Raw genomic sequence first — 17,674 nt, forward strand, 5'->3', positions numbered from 1 at the left:
CACCATTTTATAACTTCTTTATATGTACAGTAGGGCACATTCATCTTTAATGTTCTCTCTAACTCCTGTCTAATTGTTTCATGTATTATTCACTTTGTATGTTAGAATGCAAGGCAGTGCCTCTAGCTAGCTAGAAAGAACTGTAAATACAGACTTACTTTTATTGAAGAGTGTGCTAATCATAAAGGCAAAGCATATGGATGCAATGGCATAACATATAAGAAAGACAAAGATGAAACTACAGTCACTGTATCTCAAGATTGGCTCCTTTGCAACCTACAATAAAACAATTATGATATCAAATAAGGTACACTATAACCAGTGTCCTGTAAACATAAGGAAAGAGACAAAAGTATGGTTCCTAGTGAAACAGATCACCCCAGTCAACTGGTGAGACTCAAAAGACAGTCAGTTAAAGAAGGTTTAGAGACTAAGAACCTTCTGAGTTTTCTAGTGGAATCAAAACAAAACAAAAAACAAAAATCAACCAACCAACCAACCAAACAAACAAACCATTTTATTCTACTGTAACTCTGGGAACAGTAAGTCCACAGCATGACATCTCCCCTTTCATTGGACTGTGTGGTAAACTCAACCCATTGAAACTCACCTGTTTGTTGCAGTACTCATTTGCCATGTGCACATATACAACACTTGAAGTGCAGCTGGGATGACTGTGGAACTCAATTTTACTTTTTAAAAGACATTTTAAAATTTAAATAAAACTACAAGGTTGCCAAAAATAGATTATGTATTTCCTATAAAAACTTAATGTCAGAATTAGGATTTACAGCAATATGAAACACACTAGATTTCAAAAACAATAAAATAAGAATAAAACATACTATTTTAAAAATGGTTACACAGTAAAATAATACTTTGAAAATAGTTTCTCCTTATGTTTAAACTTTAGTAGGCAGTTTTAATAGCATTATGTGATTATTTTTATCTGTTGTAAGAATGAAAATGGATACTTGCCTGGAAAAAGAGTAATGCACATATCAAAAGGATAATGAAGGCATATAAAGGGAAGAACGTGAAGAAATATCCAGCCCAGATGATCCAATTTCTAAGCCCAATTATGAGCTGGTATTCCTGTAGGACAGTCCACATAAACCTAACATTTTATACGTCTGACAACTCAAGGTGCTTTCACACATCAGTTTTTACTACAAAGGTTGTAAATTATCTCTATTTTAATATTATCTCTACTTTAAGAATGAGAAAAAACCAAGCATTAGAAATCTTTCAAAATTATGCAGTAAGTTGAGCATTTCTCTTAAAATATATTTTTTTTCTGAGTTTGGAGATTATTATCAATTCTACATCTGAGAGTTACAAAAAAAAACATTTCAAATTATTTGCTTTAAATCTATTTTACACATCATTAGTGTCATTTATTCCTCTTACTCTCTTTTCTCTTGTAAGGAAAGTAAGTGTGTGTGTGTGTGTGTGTGTGTGTGCGCGCGTGTGTGCGTGCGTGCACGCACGTGCATTTGAATAAAGTTATGCAACTTGGAGTGATGATGTTCCCACGAGCTGTAGACTGTCTAACAAAGTCCCAAAGAGCACTAAGAAAAGGCATGGGAAACATCCCATTGATCAGGTTCCCTCCTTCTACTGTAGGATCTGAAGATTGCACTCAAGTCATCAGGTTTGTGCAGTAATGAACCATCTAATGAATAATCTCACTGGCCTTCAAATGAAATCATCAATCACTAAGATAAATCACCCTATAAAAGCTTTACTTCTGGGATATTAAGAGAAAGGCATCTATGTATCTTTTCCCCCTACTGGTATCTGCTTTTGAGATTTTTTCTTTACTTTTATGTTTTAGCCACTTGACTGCAATGAACCTGTGTGTGTGGTATGTGTATGTGTATGTGCAAGTGTACAATTATGTGTGTGCACAATTATGCAACATTTATCTTTGTGTTTTTAACATATGTTATTAATTTTAACATATGTTATTAATTTTAGAAATTCTCCCAGTATTTTTAATTCCTTTTGTTTTATTTTTTCATTCTTAGAATCCAATTAAATGTGCTAATATCATTTGATATTGTTTTGTATTTTTGTATGCTTTCTTCTGGAATTTTACATTTTTCTCTCTACATTTCAGTTTTTATAATCTCAACTGTCTTGAGTTCTTTTTTCTAGTTCTGTCCTCATTTTACTTATCCGAATATACTTTTTAAAGGCATTCCTAAGTACCGTTGGGATGCTTTCTTTTGATAATTTCTCTTATAGAAATACATAAGCCGTTTTCTTTCAAAAGTATAGTGTACTTTGGCCACCTCTGTATCTTTACCATACTGCAACAAACGCACATTTTAAGCATAACTATATATGAACCCCATGATTCTAGTGTAACTCAGAAATTAAGATGATATAGAGAATTCTGGGGCTACAGAGATGGCTCAGCAGGCAAAGGTGCCTGTTACTATGCTTGACCAGCCCAACAACCTGAATGTGATCCTTAATAAGCACATGATAGAGAGAACTGACTCTTGAAAGTTGTCTGCAGACTTCTATACATGCCATGTCACATGTACATGGGTACATACACTAAATAAAAATGTGAAAAATACCCATAAAACTCCAAGAATTTTGGTTAATTCAACATGTACAGTCTTTAGAATATTAAGCACAGTTAAAATACCTGTCTGATATTTCCATCTATATATTTTTAATTTTCTTGAGAATTTCATATATGAATACTGTATTTATGTCATCTTCATCCCCTTTCCCCACTCCAGTCCCTAATGTATACAACCTCTAAATTCCTGAAATTCATGACTACTTCTTTATTGTTGCCATGTAAGCACATGCATGTATGTACACACACACACACACACACACACACACACACACACACACACACACACACACCTAAATCCATTCAGTTGTTGCTCAGATGTACACATGTCTAGGGCAGAACCCATGGGACTGGATAACCGAACAGGAGGCTTCTGTCTGGCAAGTAACTGATTGTTTCTATCTCAGCAGCCATTTGATTGAAAGTGACTCCTCATCTAGAGACAGGGCTTTGTGAAATTTCCCCTATAAATGTCCAACATCTGTGTCTTACCTAAGTCTACTACTGATGATCAATTTGTTTCTTTGGATTGCTTTACTGTTTGTTGATTTGTTTTATTTGTACAGTAGCCTTTTTGTTGTTGTTGTTGAAAACTTGAACATTGTGAAAGCAAATGGATGTTGATGTGGATGGACCAGAACTGGGCTGTATTTGAAATTCATTGCTGCTCTAAGTATTAAAGACTTTATCTGGTATACTTTTTGTCCTACTCCTTGACTTCAGGTTTTCTTCTATGTTGCTTCCCTGTTTTAAGTTTGTTTCTAAATCTTTTCTAGTTTGTGAAGTTGGTATCATCAAAACTCACTTTTCTGTATTTGGGTCTCTTGCTGCTCTGCTGAGATATAACCAATATCCAGAAATGCTGAATACATACAAGGAGGTAATTAACTTTTCAAAAGACCCACAGGCTGTATGTGTGCAAATACATACATACATAATACATACATACATAATATACACTTTTTTTTTTACAGAAAGTAAGTGATACTACCTTTAATCTTTTTTCCTTTTCAAACACAATGGATCGCATGATGGAAAGTACAATGGAAGAGAACATAAGTATGAACATCAAAGGGATGAAAGGACTGGAGATCCAAAGTAATTTATCCTGAGGATGAGCTGGGTATGGAAATCTCTGTATGAGAACGTTAATTTCATCAAATAGCATTTTCCCAGCACTGCTTTCATGATACAACATAATGCTCACATCCAAGGCATGTTGTACTGCCAGGAATCCTTCCCTGATATAACCTGTATGAGAAAATTCATGGTCAAATAAAACAGACTAAGGAGCATCTCAGACATATGAAGAAGGAAATGCAAATAATCTTGAGCTTACAACATACAGGACCTACCATAGATTTAATATAAAAGACATTTCTTTGGCTGAATAGGATTTGTATCTTCCAAAAATTAAAATATTAAGATTACTAAAACTGACAAGTGGAAGTGCCCAGCAGCCAGCCAGCAGGTGAGAGACCTGCCTCCAGGTTGTGCCACCACTGCTGCCAGCTCCAGTTGGATTCTATTCCCCAAGACCCCCTCTGTCACCCAACTCACCTACCTGATCATCCTCCCAGTGGCCTTGCCTAAAACCCCAGCAGACTACACAGACACAGGTATGACTCATATCAGCTGGAAGGACAGATTCCATAGGCACAGGTCCTCTCCATGACTAGCCCTCCCCTTAAACCTCAGCAGACTACACAGACACAGGTACGACTCACATCAGCTGGAAGGACAGATTCCATAGGCACAGGTAGAGCCCACACCAGTCAGAACAGGAGGGTATGCTGTATCTAGGCACCCAAACATTCATAAACCTCACCTGAGACAATACTACTAGACCAGAAAAGCTGCCAACCACCAGAACCCTTGGCCATTCTGGACAAAAAACAATAAAGAAACAGATAATAAAGGAATAAAACACCCATCCAATAAAGACAATATAAGAATCAGCATTCACACCTAAAATCATCCCAAATCGAGATGTGTAAATGCCAGTGTAAGAATCCATTCAATTGAATAAATAAAATGTGGTACATTTACAAAATGGAGTATTACTCAGTGGTAAAAATAATTAAATAAATAAATAGATAAATAAATAAATAAATATCTTGAAATTTCCAGGCAAATGAATGAACTAGAAAAAAATATCTTGAGAAAATGGAAAGATTTCCCATCCTCATGGATTAACATAGTAAAAATGGCAAACATACCAAAAGCAATATTCAGATTCAATGTAATACCCATCAAAATCCTATCATAATCCTTCTCAGACCTCAAAAGAACAATACTCAATTTCATATGGAAAAAGGAAAAATCAAGGATAGTGAAAGCAATCCTGTATGAAAAAGAAACTTCCAGAGGTATTATTTTCCCTGTCTTCAAGATCTACTACAGAGCTATAGTAATAAAAAAAATGCATGGTATTGGCATAAAAACAGAAAGGTGGATCAATGGAATGGAAATGAGGACCCTGACATAAATCCACACACCTATGTACACCTGATTTTTGACAAAGAAGATAAAATTATACAATTGAAAAAGAAAGATCTTCAACAAATGGTGCTGGCATAAATGGATGTAGGCATGTAAAAGAATGCAAAGAGGTTCATATCTACTGCCCTGCACAAAACTCAAGACCAAGTGGATCAAGGATGTCAACATAAATCCAGTTATACTGAACCTAATAGAACAAAGTAGTAAGTAGCCTTGAAGGAATTGGCACATGAGACAACTTCCTAAATATAACACTAGTAGCACAAACACCGAGATTGCCAATTAATAAACAGGGCCTCCTAAAACTAAAAAGCCTGTGTAAAGCAAAGGACACTGTCAATAAGACAAAATGGGAGCCTACAAAATGGGAAAAGATCTCCACCAAACCCACATCCGACAGAGGGCTGATCTCCAAAATATATAAAGAACTCAAGAAACTAGACATCAAAATACTAAATAATTCAATTTAAAAATGGGGTACAGATTTAAACAGAATTCTCAACATTAGGATCTCAAATGGCTGAGATACACTTAATGAATTGTTCAATATCCTTAGCCATCAGGGAAAAGCAAATCAAAACAACTCTGAGACACCATCTTACACATGTCAGAATGGCTAGGAATAAAAACACTAATGACAGCTTGTGTTGGAGAGGATGTGGAGTAAGGGGAACACTCTTCCACTGCTGGTGGAAGTACAAACTTGTACAGCCATTTTGGAAATTGATATGGCAATTTCTCAAAAAATTGGGGATCCATTTGTCCCCAGACCCATCTATAACAATCTTGGGCATATAGCTAAAGAATGCTCAATCATACCATAAGGACACTTGCTCAACTATATAGCATTATTTGTAATATCCAAAACCTGGAAACAACCTAGATGCCCCTCAACTGAAGAATGGATAAAGAAAATGTGGTACATTTTCACAATGGAGTATTACTCAGTGGTCAAAAACAATAGCATCATGAAATTTGCAGGCAAATGGATGGAACTAGAAAAAAAAAAAACCATCCTGAGTTAACATAAACCCAGAAAGACAAACATGGTATGTACTCACTCATAAGTACATATCAGGTATAAAGTAAAGGATAACCAGGTTACAGTCTGTAGCCCCAGAAAGGCTAAATAACAAGGAGGACCCAAAGAGGCATGCACATATTTCCCTGGGAAAGGGAAATAGAAGAGATTTTCTAGGTAAACTAGGGGTACTGGTGGTAGGTGGGAACATGGGGGATTGAGTTCAGTGGGTTGGGGGGTGGGGCAGAGTAAGGGGTAATGAAAGATGTCTTCATAGGGGTATGATTTTGGGGTATGGACAAACAAGGAATCCACAAGGATGACCCCAGCTAAGACTCCTAGCAATAGTGGAGAAGGTGCCTGAATTGGCCATCTCCTGTGACTACCCTAATTGTCATCAGAGAGCCTTCAACCAGCAACTGATGGAAGCAGATGCAGAGATCTACAGCCAAGACTAGGCCAAGCTCCAAGAATCCTCATGAAGAAAGGGAGAAGGGATTATATGAGCCAGGGGAATCAAGGTCATGACAGGGAAACCCACAGAAACAGATGACCTGAGCTCATGAAACTTCACAGACTCTGGACCAACAATTAAGGAGCTTGCATGAGACCAACCTAGGCCCCCTGCATGTGGGTGACCGTTGTGTAGTTTCATCTCTTTGTCAGGACTTGTCCCTGATGCTTGAGCTGGCTTTTGGGAACCTATTCCCCATGCTGGATTAAATTGCCTTGCCAAGCCTTGTTGCAGGGTCGAAGGAGCTTGGTCCTGCCACAACTTGATGTGCCATGCTTTGTTGACTCCCATGGCTGGCCTACTCCTTTCTAAATGGAGATGGAGGAGAGGTGGATGGGGAGTAAGTAGATGGGAGGAGAGGGGAGGGAACAGGGAGCGGTGGCATGGGGGGGCAGAGACAATGACAACCGTGGTTAGTATGCAAAATAAATGAAAAAATTTAATTAAAAAAGTAAAAAAAATAATGGCAAGCTTGCTAAATATTCTACTTACAAAATTTCTACGTACAAAAAGAATGACAATGTAGTTAAATGTTGAGAAGATGATGACTTGAAAATTCAAATAAAGAAATGATATCTCAGAACCAGATACCACAAAAAGGCAAAAAGTAAAGAATAAGACAAAGACTTATGACCAATAAAGTACAGCATAAATAAAATCAGTAACTGGGGACTAGGCTGACAGAAAAGCAAGAAAAGTGTTTACCAACAAGCATAAAGACCAGACTTCAGATGCCCAGGACCCAAGAAAAATCTATGTAGGCAGAGCAGCTTTTCTGTAATCCAAGTATGCAGGAGGTGGTCATGGGTAGTCCTGGTAGCTAGACTAGTTGAAATGGCAAGCTATGAGTTCATCAAAAGATCCTATCTCAATACATAAGGAGGAGAACAATCAAGAAAGACACACAACTCCAACCTTGGGCCTCTACAAGGTCACATGTGTACCCACAGACATTTGAATATGGATATATACATGCAAGCACACCATACTCGTACATAAGCAAAAATAAGAAGTTAGAAGACAACTATCAATGACTGGAGATGACATAGATTCTATTGGAGAACTCACTACTGCCATTTTCCTAAACCAATATAATTTCTAAAGGTACTCTACTTATCCTTATAACTACAGATAAGTGTAGCTCACACCCCTCATCAAAGAAGCTTACTTCATAGCAGATGGAGACTATTTGAGAGGGAGTGCTGTAGGACACAGTAGAAGTTGGAGGTAGAAAAAGATATAAATATAGTACTTGTGTAAACTTCTCAAAAATTTAAATAAAAATTATCAGTAATTTGTAACATTTTACATAAAATTAATAGTTATACATAGGCACAAATAGGCTAGTAACAGTAACAATTTAAAGTGTTTGGAAAGAATACTACAATACAACTACACAAATATGGGTAAGTGTGTGATAACTAAGCTTCAATGGGCCTGACAGCTGACCGAGACTGACACTAAGGGCACATGCAGTAGATATATCCTGACAGCCAGCCTGGGTTTGCCAGAGGGCCTTGACAACAGCAGCTGAGTCTGACAAGAGATGACATGGACCTATAGACAGTGACCACATCACCTCAGCAGATGCCAGCTCAGTGGACCCACGCCCTAGGGCAGGACGGGAGATATAAGGCTTACCCCTTCCTGAAATAAAGTAAGCCTGTTTCAACTTGTTCCTGTTGCCTGTGTTGCTGGTGTGGCATATACTTTTTCCCACCCCCAAGGGACACCCGTCCGGACCCTGCAACAGGTAAGAACTGCAATGAATCTAAAAACTAGATATTGTGGACAATTTAAAAAACATTAATTCTTTCAAGTAATTGACATGGAAGGCATCCCCATTTTTCTCTTGTTCTTTTTTAAAAAAACTACATTGTAATTTTCATTATACAGGTCTTTCTATAATGAAGGTTCATTGACAAACTCTTTTAATGTGGCCGCAATTACCTTGGTACCCAAGTCACACAAAGACACAACTAAGAAAGAGAACTACAGACCAATATCACTCATGAACATTGATGTAAAAATACTGAATAAAATACTGGCAAACAGAATCCAAGAACATATCAGAAAAATCATCCACCATGATCAAGTAGACTTCATCCCCAGGATGCAGGGTTGGTTCAATATATGAAAATCCATCAATGTAATCCACCATATAAACAAACTGAAAAAGAAAAACCACATGATCATCTCACTAGATGCTGAAAAAGCCTTTGACAAAATCCAGCACCCCTTCATGCTAAAGGTCCTGGAGAGTTCAGGGATAACAGGAACATACCTGAACATAATAAAAGCAATATACAGTAAACCAACAGTCAACATCAAACTAAATGGAGAGAAACTCAAAGTGATTCCTCTAAAATCAGGAACAAGACAAGGCTGTCCAGTCTCTCCATATCTCTTCAATATTGTACTTGAAGTGTTAGCTAGAGTAATAAGACAACCAAAGGAGATCAAGGGGATACAAATCAGAAAGGAAGAAGTCAAACTTTCACTGTTTGTAGATGATATGATAGTTTACATAAGTGTCCTGAAAAACTCTACCAGGGAACTCCTACAACTGGTAAACACATTCAGCAAAGTGGCAGGATACAAGATTAACTCAAAAAATCAGTAGCCCTACTATATATAGATGATAAATGTGCTGGGAAAGAAAGCAGAGAAAGATCACCTTTTATAATTGCCAGAAACAACATAAAATACCATGGGGTAACACTAACCAAACAAGTGAAAGACCTGTATAGTAAGAAGTTTGACTCTTTAAAGAAAGAAATTAAAGAAGATACCAGAAAATGGAAAGATCTCCCATGCTCTGGGATAGGTAGGATCAACATAGTAAAAATGGCAATCTTGCCAAAAGCAATCTACAGTTTCAATGCAATCCCCATCAAAATCCCAGAACAATTCTTCACAGACCTTAAAAGAACAATATTCAACTTTATATGGAGAAACAAAAGACCCACGATAGCCAAAACAACCCTGTACAGTAAAGGAACTTCTGGAGGCATCACCACCCCCGACTTCAAGCTTCAGGACTATAAAGCTATAGTCCTGAAAATAGCTTGGTACTTGAACAAAAATAGACAGGTAGACCAAAGGAATTGAATTGAAAACCCTGATACTAACCCACATACCTACGAACACCTGGTTTTTGACAAAGAAGCTAAAGCTATACAATGGAATAAAGAGAACATCTTCAACAAATGGTGCTGGCGTAACTGGATGCTGGCACGTAGAAGTCTGCAGATAGATCCATGTCTATCACCATCCACAAAACTTAAGTCCAAATGGATCAAAGACCTCAACATAAATCCAGCCATACTGAACCTCTTAGAAGAGAAAGTGGGAAGTATCCTTGAGTGAATTGGTACAGGAGACTGCTTCCTGAACATTACACCTATAGCACAGACACTGAGGTCAACAATTAATAAATGGGACCTCCTGAAACTGAGAAGCTTCTGTAAGGCAAAGGAGACAGTCAGCAAGACAAAACAGCAGCCCACAGACTGGGAAAAGATATTCACCAACGCCACATCTGACAGAGGGCTGATCTCCAAAATATACAAAGGACTCAAGAAGCTAGTCTCCAAAACACCAAACAATCCAATTAAAAAGTGGGGTACAGAACTAAATAGACAATTCTCAATAGAGGAATCTAAAATGGCTGAAAGACACATAAGAAAGTGCTCAATATCCTTAGCCATCAGAGAAATGCAAATCAAAACAACTCTTAGATATCACTTTTCTCCTGTCAGAATGGCTAAAATAAAAAAATAAAACACCAATGATAACTTATGCTGGAGAGGATGCAAAGAAAGGGGAACAATCCTCCACTGCTGGTGGGAGTGCAAACCTGTACAGCCACTTTGAAAACCAGTATGGTGATTCCTCAGGAAAATGGGAATCAGTCTACCACAAGATCCAGCAATTCCACTCCTAGGCATATACCCAAAAGAAGCACATTCATACAACAAGGACATCTGTTCAACTATGTTCATAGCAGTATTGTTTGTAATAGCCAGAACCTGGGAGCAACCTAGATGCCCCTCAACTGAAGAATGGATGGAGAAAATGTGGTACATTTACACAATGGAGTACTACTCAGTGGAAAAAAACAATGGAATCTTGAAATTCACAGGCAAATGGATGGAACTAGAAGAAACCATTCTGAGCAAGGTAACCCAGTCACAAAAAGACAAACATGATATGTACTCATTCATATATGAATTTTAGACATAGAGCAAAGGATTACCAGCCTACAATCCACACCACCAGAGAATCTAGGCAACAAGGAGGACTCTAAAAGAGACATACATGGTCTCCCGGAGAAGGGGAAAGGGACAAGATCTCCTGAGCAAATTGGGAGCATGGAGGGAGGGGAGAGGGAGCTAGGAGAATGAGAAGGGGAGAAGAGGAAGAGTGAGGAGGACATAAGAGAGTAGGAAGGTTGTGTAGGGGAAGAATAGAGAAGAGCAAAATAAGAGATACCATCAAAGAAGGAGCCAGTGTAGTTTTAAAGAGAAATCAGGCACTAGGGAAATGTCCAGAGTCTACAAGGATGACACCAACTAACCATCTAAGCAACAGTGGAGTGGCTACCTTAAATGCCCTCCCCTGATAACGAGATTGATTACTGACTTATATGCCATCCTATAGCCTTCATCCAGTAGCTGGTGGAAGTAGAAGCAGATACCCAGAGGTAAAAAGTGAACTGAATTGGAATCCAGTTGGAGAGAAGTAGGAGTTATGAGCAAAGGGATCAAGACCATGCTAGTGAAACCCACAGAAACAGCTGACCTGAACAAGAGGGAGTTATTGGTCCCCAGACTGATCACTGGGAAACCAGCATGGGACTGATCCAGACCACATATATGTGGGTGTCAGTGAGGAGGCCTCGGAAATCTATGGAGCCTCTTGTGGTAGATCAGTACTTATCCCTAGCATAGTAATGGACTTTGGGAGCCCATTTTACATAGAGGGATACTCTCTCAGCCTAGACACACAGGGGATAGGGCCTAGGCCCTATCCCAAAGTATATGACAGACTCTGAAGACACCCCCCATGGAAGGTCTCACTCTCCCTGGGGAGCAGAAATAGTATTGGATAGGTAGGGTGTTAGTGGGGGGGGCAGATGGGGAGGGGAGGGAGAGGGAACTGGGATTGACATGTAAAACAATCTTGTTTCCAATTTAAATTAAAAAATTAAAAAAGAAAGATTGGGAGAAATAGTCTTCCCCAGGGAGGTACCACCCAATTGGTCATCAAAAACCAAATGGTCAGCACTGACATCTTGTATATGAAAAAACAATATATGGATTAAGGAGATCACATTTTTATATTTAAGAATGTGTGTGTGTGTGTGTGTGTGTGTGTGTGTGTGTGTGTGTGTGTGTGAAACAACATATGAAGAAACAGACAATGAAGTGGACAAAACTGTAGTGTGTATATATTATGGGTTGGAGGCAGTAAAGAGGAAATGGGAACTGACTTAAGTATTCTTAAATCTCAAAAATAAAGATATACAGCCTTGAATTTAAAAAAGAAATAAATATGCATTGAAGGAAATGAATAAAACTGTTTAAGACCTGAAAATGGAAATAGAAGCACCAAAGAAAACAACACTTGAGGAAGTTTGGAAATGAAAAATTTAGGAAATTGAACAGGAACTACAGAAGCAAGCTTCACCAACTAAATGCAAGATATGAAAGAATCTCAGGCACTGAAGATAATTATAGAAGAAATGGATACATTGGTCAAAGAAAATACTAAATCTAAAAATTTCCTGACACAAAATATCCAGGAAATCTGGGACACTCTGAAAAGACTAAACCTAAGAATAATATGAATAGAAGGGGAAGAATCCCAGCTTAAAGGCCCAGAAAATATTGTCAACAAAGTCACAGAAGAAAGTTTTCCTAACTAAGGGAGATTCCTATAAAGGTATCTTGTACAGAACACTGATGGGGGGATGTCCTTCTGTATATATGTTTCTCTTATTGGTTTATGAATAAACCACTGATTGGCCAGGCACCAGGTAGGAAGCATAGGTGAGGCTATCAGACCAGGAGAAGGCTGGAGAGAGGAAGGTAGAGAGGAGCTGCCAAGCAGACTCCATGTAGAGTAAAATGCCAGGGCATTACCTGGTAAGTCAAGGGCATGTGAGAATACTTAGATTAATAGAAATGGGTTAGTAATTAAGAGAGAGCTAGCCATCTGCCAAACAGTTTAATAATTAATATAGAGTCTCTGTGTTTTCTGGGGGCGAACAGGCTGTGGGACTAGGCAGAACAGAAACCTCCATCTTCAGAACACCAAGTAGATTGGACCAGAAAACAAAGTCTCCTCAGCAAATAATAATAAAAACAGTAACATAGAGAACAAATAAAGAATATTAAAAGTTTCAAGGGAAAAAGACCAAGTAACATATAAAGGTAGACCTATTATAATTACACCTGACTTCTCAATGGAGAGTCAAAAAGCCAGAAGGACCTGGACAGATATTCTACAGACTCTGAGACCACAGATTCCAGCCCAGATTACTATATACTGCAAAACTTTCAACCACCACAGATGGAGAAAATAAGACATTCCGTGATAAAATCAAATTTCAACAATAACTATCTACAAATCCTGCCCTACAGAAGGTCAAAGAAGGAAAACTAGAATTCAAGGAGGTTAATTATACCCATGGAATTACAGGAAATAATCTCACAATAGCAAAACTAAAAGAAGGGAAACACACACACACACACACACACACACACACACACACACACACCGAGTCTACCACCATTACCACCACCACCACTACCACCAAAGTAACAGGAATCAATAATCATTGGTCATTGATACCTCTCAATATCAATGGTCCCAATTCCCCAATAAAAAGACACAGACAAACAGAATGGATATAAAAACATGACCCATATGTCTCTGTATCTGAAAAGCACACCTCAACATCAGGGATAGACATTATGTCAGGGTAAAAGGTTAGAAAAAGATACTCCTTGCAAATGAACCTAGGAAGCTAGCTGGTGTAGCCATTTTAATATCTAAAAAATAGACTTTAAAACAAAACTAATACAAAGAGATGAGGATAGATACTACATACTCACCAAAGAAAAATTCCACCAAGATGACATTTTAATTCTTAACATCTATGCTCCAAATACACAGGCACCCCTTTTTGCCAAAGAAACACTACTATAGCTTAAATCACATATTGCCCCCCCCACACACAGATAGTGAAAGATTCCAATACACAACTCAATGGATTGATCATCCAGACAAAAATTAAACAGAGAAATGGTAATAACAGACATTATAAATGAAATCAACCTAACAGATATTTATGGAACAATTTAAGGAAACACAAAAGAATAATCCTTCTCAGCACCTCATGGAACTATCTTCAAAATTGACTTCATACTTGGACACAAAGTGTCTCAACAGATACAACAAAACTGAAATAACTCCCTGAGTCCTATCAGACCATCATGGATTAAAGCTGGATAGTAACAACAACAGAAACAACAGAAAGCTTACAGACTCATGGAAACTGAAAAACTCTTTATTGAAAGAAAAAAAATGGGTCCAGACAGAAAAAAATAAAGACTTTCTAAAATTCATTGAAAATCAATACACAGCATACCCAAACTTACGGGGCACGATGAAAGTTGTGCTAAGAGGCAAGTTCATAGTACTAAGTGCCTACATTAACAACAACAACAACAACAACAACAACAACAACAACAACAAAACTGAAGAGACCTTATACTAGCAGCTTAACAACACACCTGAAAGCTTTAGAACAAAAAGAAGTAGGCATACTCAAGAGGAGTAGATAGCAAGAAATAATCAAAATCAGGACTGAAATCAATAGAAACAAAGAGAACAAAACAAAGAATTAATGAAATAATTCTTTGAAAAGAATCAATAAGATAGACAATCCCTATCCAAAGTAACTCAAAGATGGAAAGAGAACATCCAAATTAACCAAGTAAGAAATGAAAAGGGGGGACATAACAACAGACATTAAAGAAATCCAGATAATCTAAAGAACATACTTTAAAAACCTGTAATCCACCAAATTAGAAAAACCTAAAAGAAATGGATAATTTTCTCAATAGGTAAAACTTACCAAATCAAGATCAGACAAGCAATTTAAATAGACCCATAATGCCTAGTGAAATAGAAGCAGTCATTAAAAGCTTTCCACCCTCCCCCCCAAAAAAATCCCCAAGAGCCAGGTAGTTTTAATGTATAATTCTACTAGATTTTCAAAGAAAAGATAATACCAATATTCCTCAAATTACAAAATAGAAACAGGAGGAGCATTGCACAATTCATTTTATGAGGCCATAATTACCCTGATATCCAAGCCACATAAAAGAGAATTACAGACCAATTTCCCTTATGACCACAGATGCAAAACTAATAGTCAATATAATACTTGCAAAGTGAATCCAGGAACACATCAAAGAGATCATCTACCATGATCAAGTAGGCCTCATCTCAGAGATACAGGGATGATTCAATACACAAAAATCAATAAATATAATCCACTATATAAACAAATTAACAGGAAAAAGGCACAATCATTTCATTAGATGCAGAAAAGGCTTTTGTGACAATTCAACACCCCTTCATGATAAAAGTTCTCAAGAATTTAGATATACAAGAATATACATAAGCACCGGGTATTGGTGGCACAAGCCTTTAATCCCAGCACTCAGGAGGCAGAGACAGGTGGATCTCTGTGAGTTCAAGACCAGCCTGGTCTACAAGAGCTAGTTCCAGGACAGCCTCAAAGCCACAGAGAAACCCTGTCTCAGAAAAAAAAAAAACAAAAAAGAATTTACATAAGCATAATAAAGGCAATTTACAACAAGCCTATATCAAACATCAAATGAAATGGAGAGAAACTCAAAACAATTCCACTAAAATCAGGAACAAGACAAGGATTCTCCCCATGCCTATTCAATGTAGTACTTTAAGTCTTAGCTAGACTAATAAGACAACTGAAGGAGATCAAGGGGATGCAAATTGGAAAAGAAAAGGTCAAGGTATCATTATTTGTAGATGAAATGATAGTACACATATGTGACCCTAAAAATTCCACTAGGAGAAATACTTTCAGGGAAGTGGCTTGATACAAGATTAACTCAAAAAAAAAAAATCAGTAGCCCTTCTATATACAAACAATGAATGGACTGAGAAAGAAATCAGGGAAACAACACCTTTCATATGGCCTCAAATAATATAAAATATGCTGAGGTAATTCAAACGAAGCAAGTGAAAGACTTGTATGTTGTGGGATATTTTGATGGGGCTGTGAAACTCCAGACTGTAAAGTTTACCTTGGATCAGGGGGCAGAGCCAGCAACTAGCTGACCAGAATTAGCCATAGAGAAGCCAGCACTCTGGATAAAGAAGACACATAGGGAGGAAAGGGCAGGGCCTAGAGTTTGAGCTTTTTTTGGTTCTGGGATGAGAGAAGAGATGCATCTCTGGCCAAAAAGCAAGGTCAGCTGGTTGCTTCTCATCTTCTCTGATCTAATAGGTTTTCACCCCCACATCTGACTTCCAAGTCTTTGTTGGTAAATAGAACAATTGAGACTTAATTTAAACCTATATATCATGGCCATACAAGAGCTGGAGCCACGGGACTGGAAGCCTAGCTAGGCCATGGCCTGAGTAGCTGGCAGGGTGCAGACTGTGGGGCATTGGGGCCACAGATGATAATTAAAATATCAGTAGATTCATGTGCAGCTTCTAAGTCAACAGAAAAACATCACTTGTATGATTAAAACTTCAAGTCTTTGAAGAAAGAAATTAAAGAACACATCAGAAAATGGTAAGATATTCCATACTCATTGTAGGGTAAAAGGGCCAGCCAAAGAAACACGCCCTCACCCTGTTTTGGCCATGAAACTAGAGCCAAAGAAACACACTCTGTCTCTGACCAACTCAGTAATAAAACCAACCAATCCCTGAGCATGAATCAACAAATCCCTGAGCATGAAATCCGGCCAATCTCTGAATTTGTCGAAGTTCAGAGATTGAAATCCAACCAATTCCCACCCTGAAAAATCTCCACCCTGAAAAAACTCCACCCCTAAGAAGCCCTATATAAGCCCTGTGCCTGTTCAGTTTGCTGCTACCTTTTTCTATCATGGCAGAGAGAGGCAGCCATCCTCCTGGATTCTTCCCTCCCAGTAAATGTCTTGAATGAGGTTTGGGAGAGACCTTCTTTCCCCAGAGTGGAGTAGAGCAGACAAGAAACAACTTTTCTTTGCTGCAGCTGGAACAGAGAATAAAGGAGCAGAACTCGAACACTTTCCCTGGGGAAACCCTCTCCTGCCTGAGGGCAGAGTTGTTACATTGGGGAAACCTTTCCTTGGAGCAGAGCTGTAAGCCGCTATGCTTACATTTATGGTGACTTTGTGGTACTCCTTGGGTCCGAACTGCCAGGATTCCTTTCCATCCGAGCTGCAATACTCATGGGTCAGGATTAATACAGTAAAAATGGCCATCCATAGCATCTACAAGGAAGACCCCAGCTTACACTTGTAGCAATAGCAGATACATAGCAGGATCTGGCTATCTCCCGTGACAAGATTGGTGCCTAGCCAACTGTCATTGGAGAGGTGTCATTCAGCAACTGATTGAAACAGACACAGATATGTTGTAGAATATTATTTTAAGATTTGCTACATTTGTTTATGCTCTGGAATATTTGTTTTAATGATGCAAAGATATGGTGCATTATTTTCTGTTGCATTTGTTTAACTCTATGAAGCTCTGTTGCTTTGCCTGTCTAAAACACCTGATTGGTCTCATAAAAAGCTGAATGACCAATGGCTAGGCAGGAGAAAGGATAGGCAGGCTGGCAGGCTGGCAGGCTGGCAGGCAGAGAGAATAAATAGGAGGAGAAATCTGGGGAGAAAATATCGAGGTATGAAAGAAAGGAGCAGAGGAGGACTCCAAGGGCCAGCCACTCAGCTACACACTAAGCCATCGAGTAAGAAGT

General features: G+C 38.2%; 1 protein-coding gene across 1 annotated transcript in view; it reads right to left on the minus strand.

Moving 5' to 3' along the window:
* The window catches only part of LOC100767045 (ATP-binding cassette sub-family A member 3), a 154,563-nt gene that overhangs the window by 123,776 nt on the left and 13,113 nt on the right, over positions 1-17,674 (minus strand). The window contains 3 exon segments of the mRNA XM_027410319.2: positions 159-276; positions 979-1,095; positions 3,591-3,850. Coding sequence (XP_027266120.1) covers positions 159-276; positions 979-1,095; positions 3,591-3,850 — 495 coding nt within the window.

The sequence above is a fragment of the Cricetulus griseus genome, chromosome 3, assembly GCF_003668045.3.
Source record: "Cricetulus griseus strain 17A/GY chromosome 3, alternate assembly CriGri-PICRH-1.0, whole genome shotgun sequence".
NCBI lineage: Eukaryota > Metazoa > Chordata > Mammalia > Rodentia > Cricetidae > Cricetulus > Cricetulus griseus.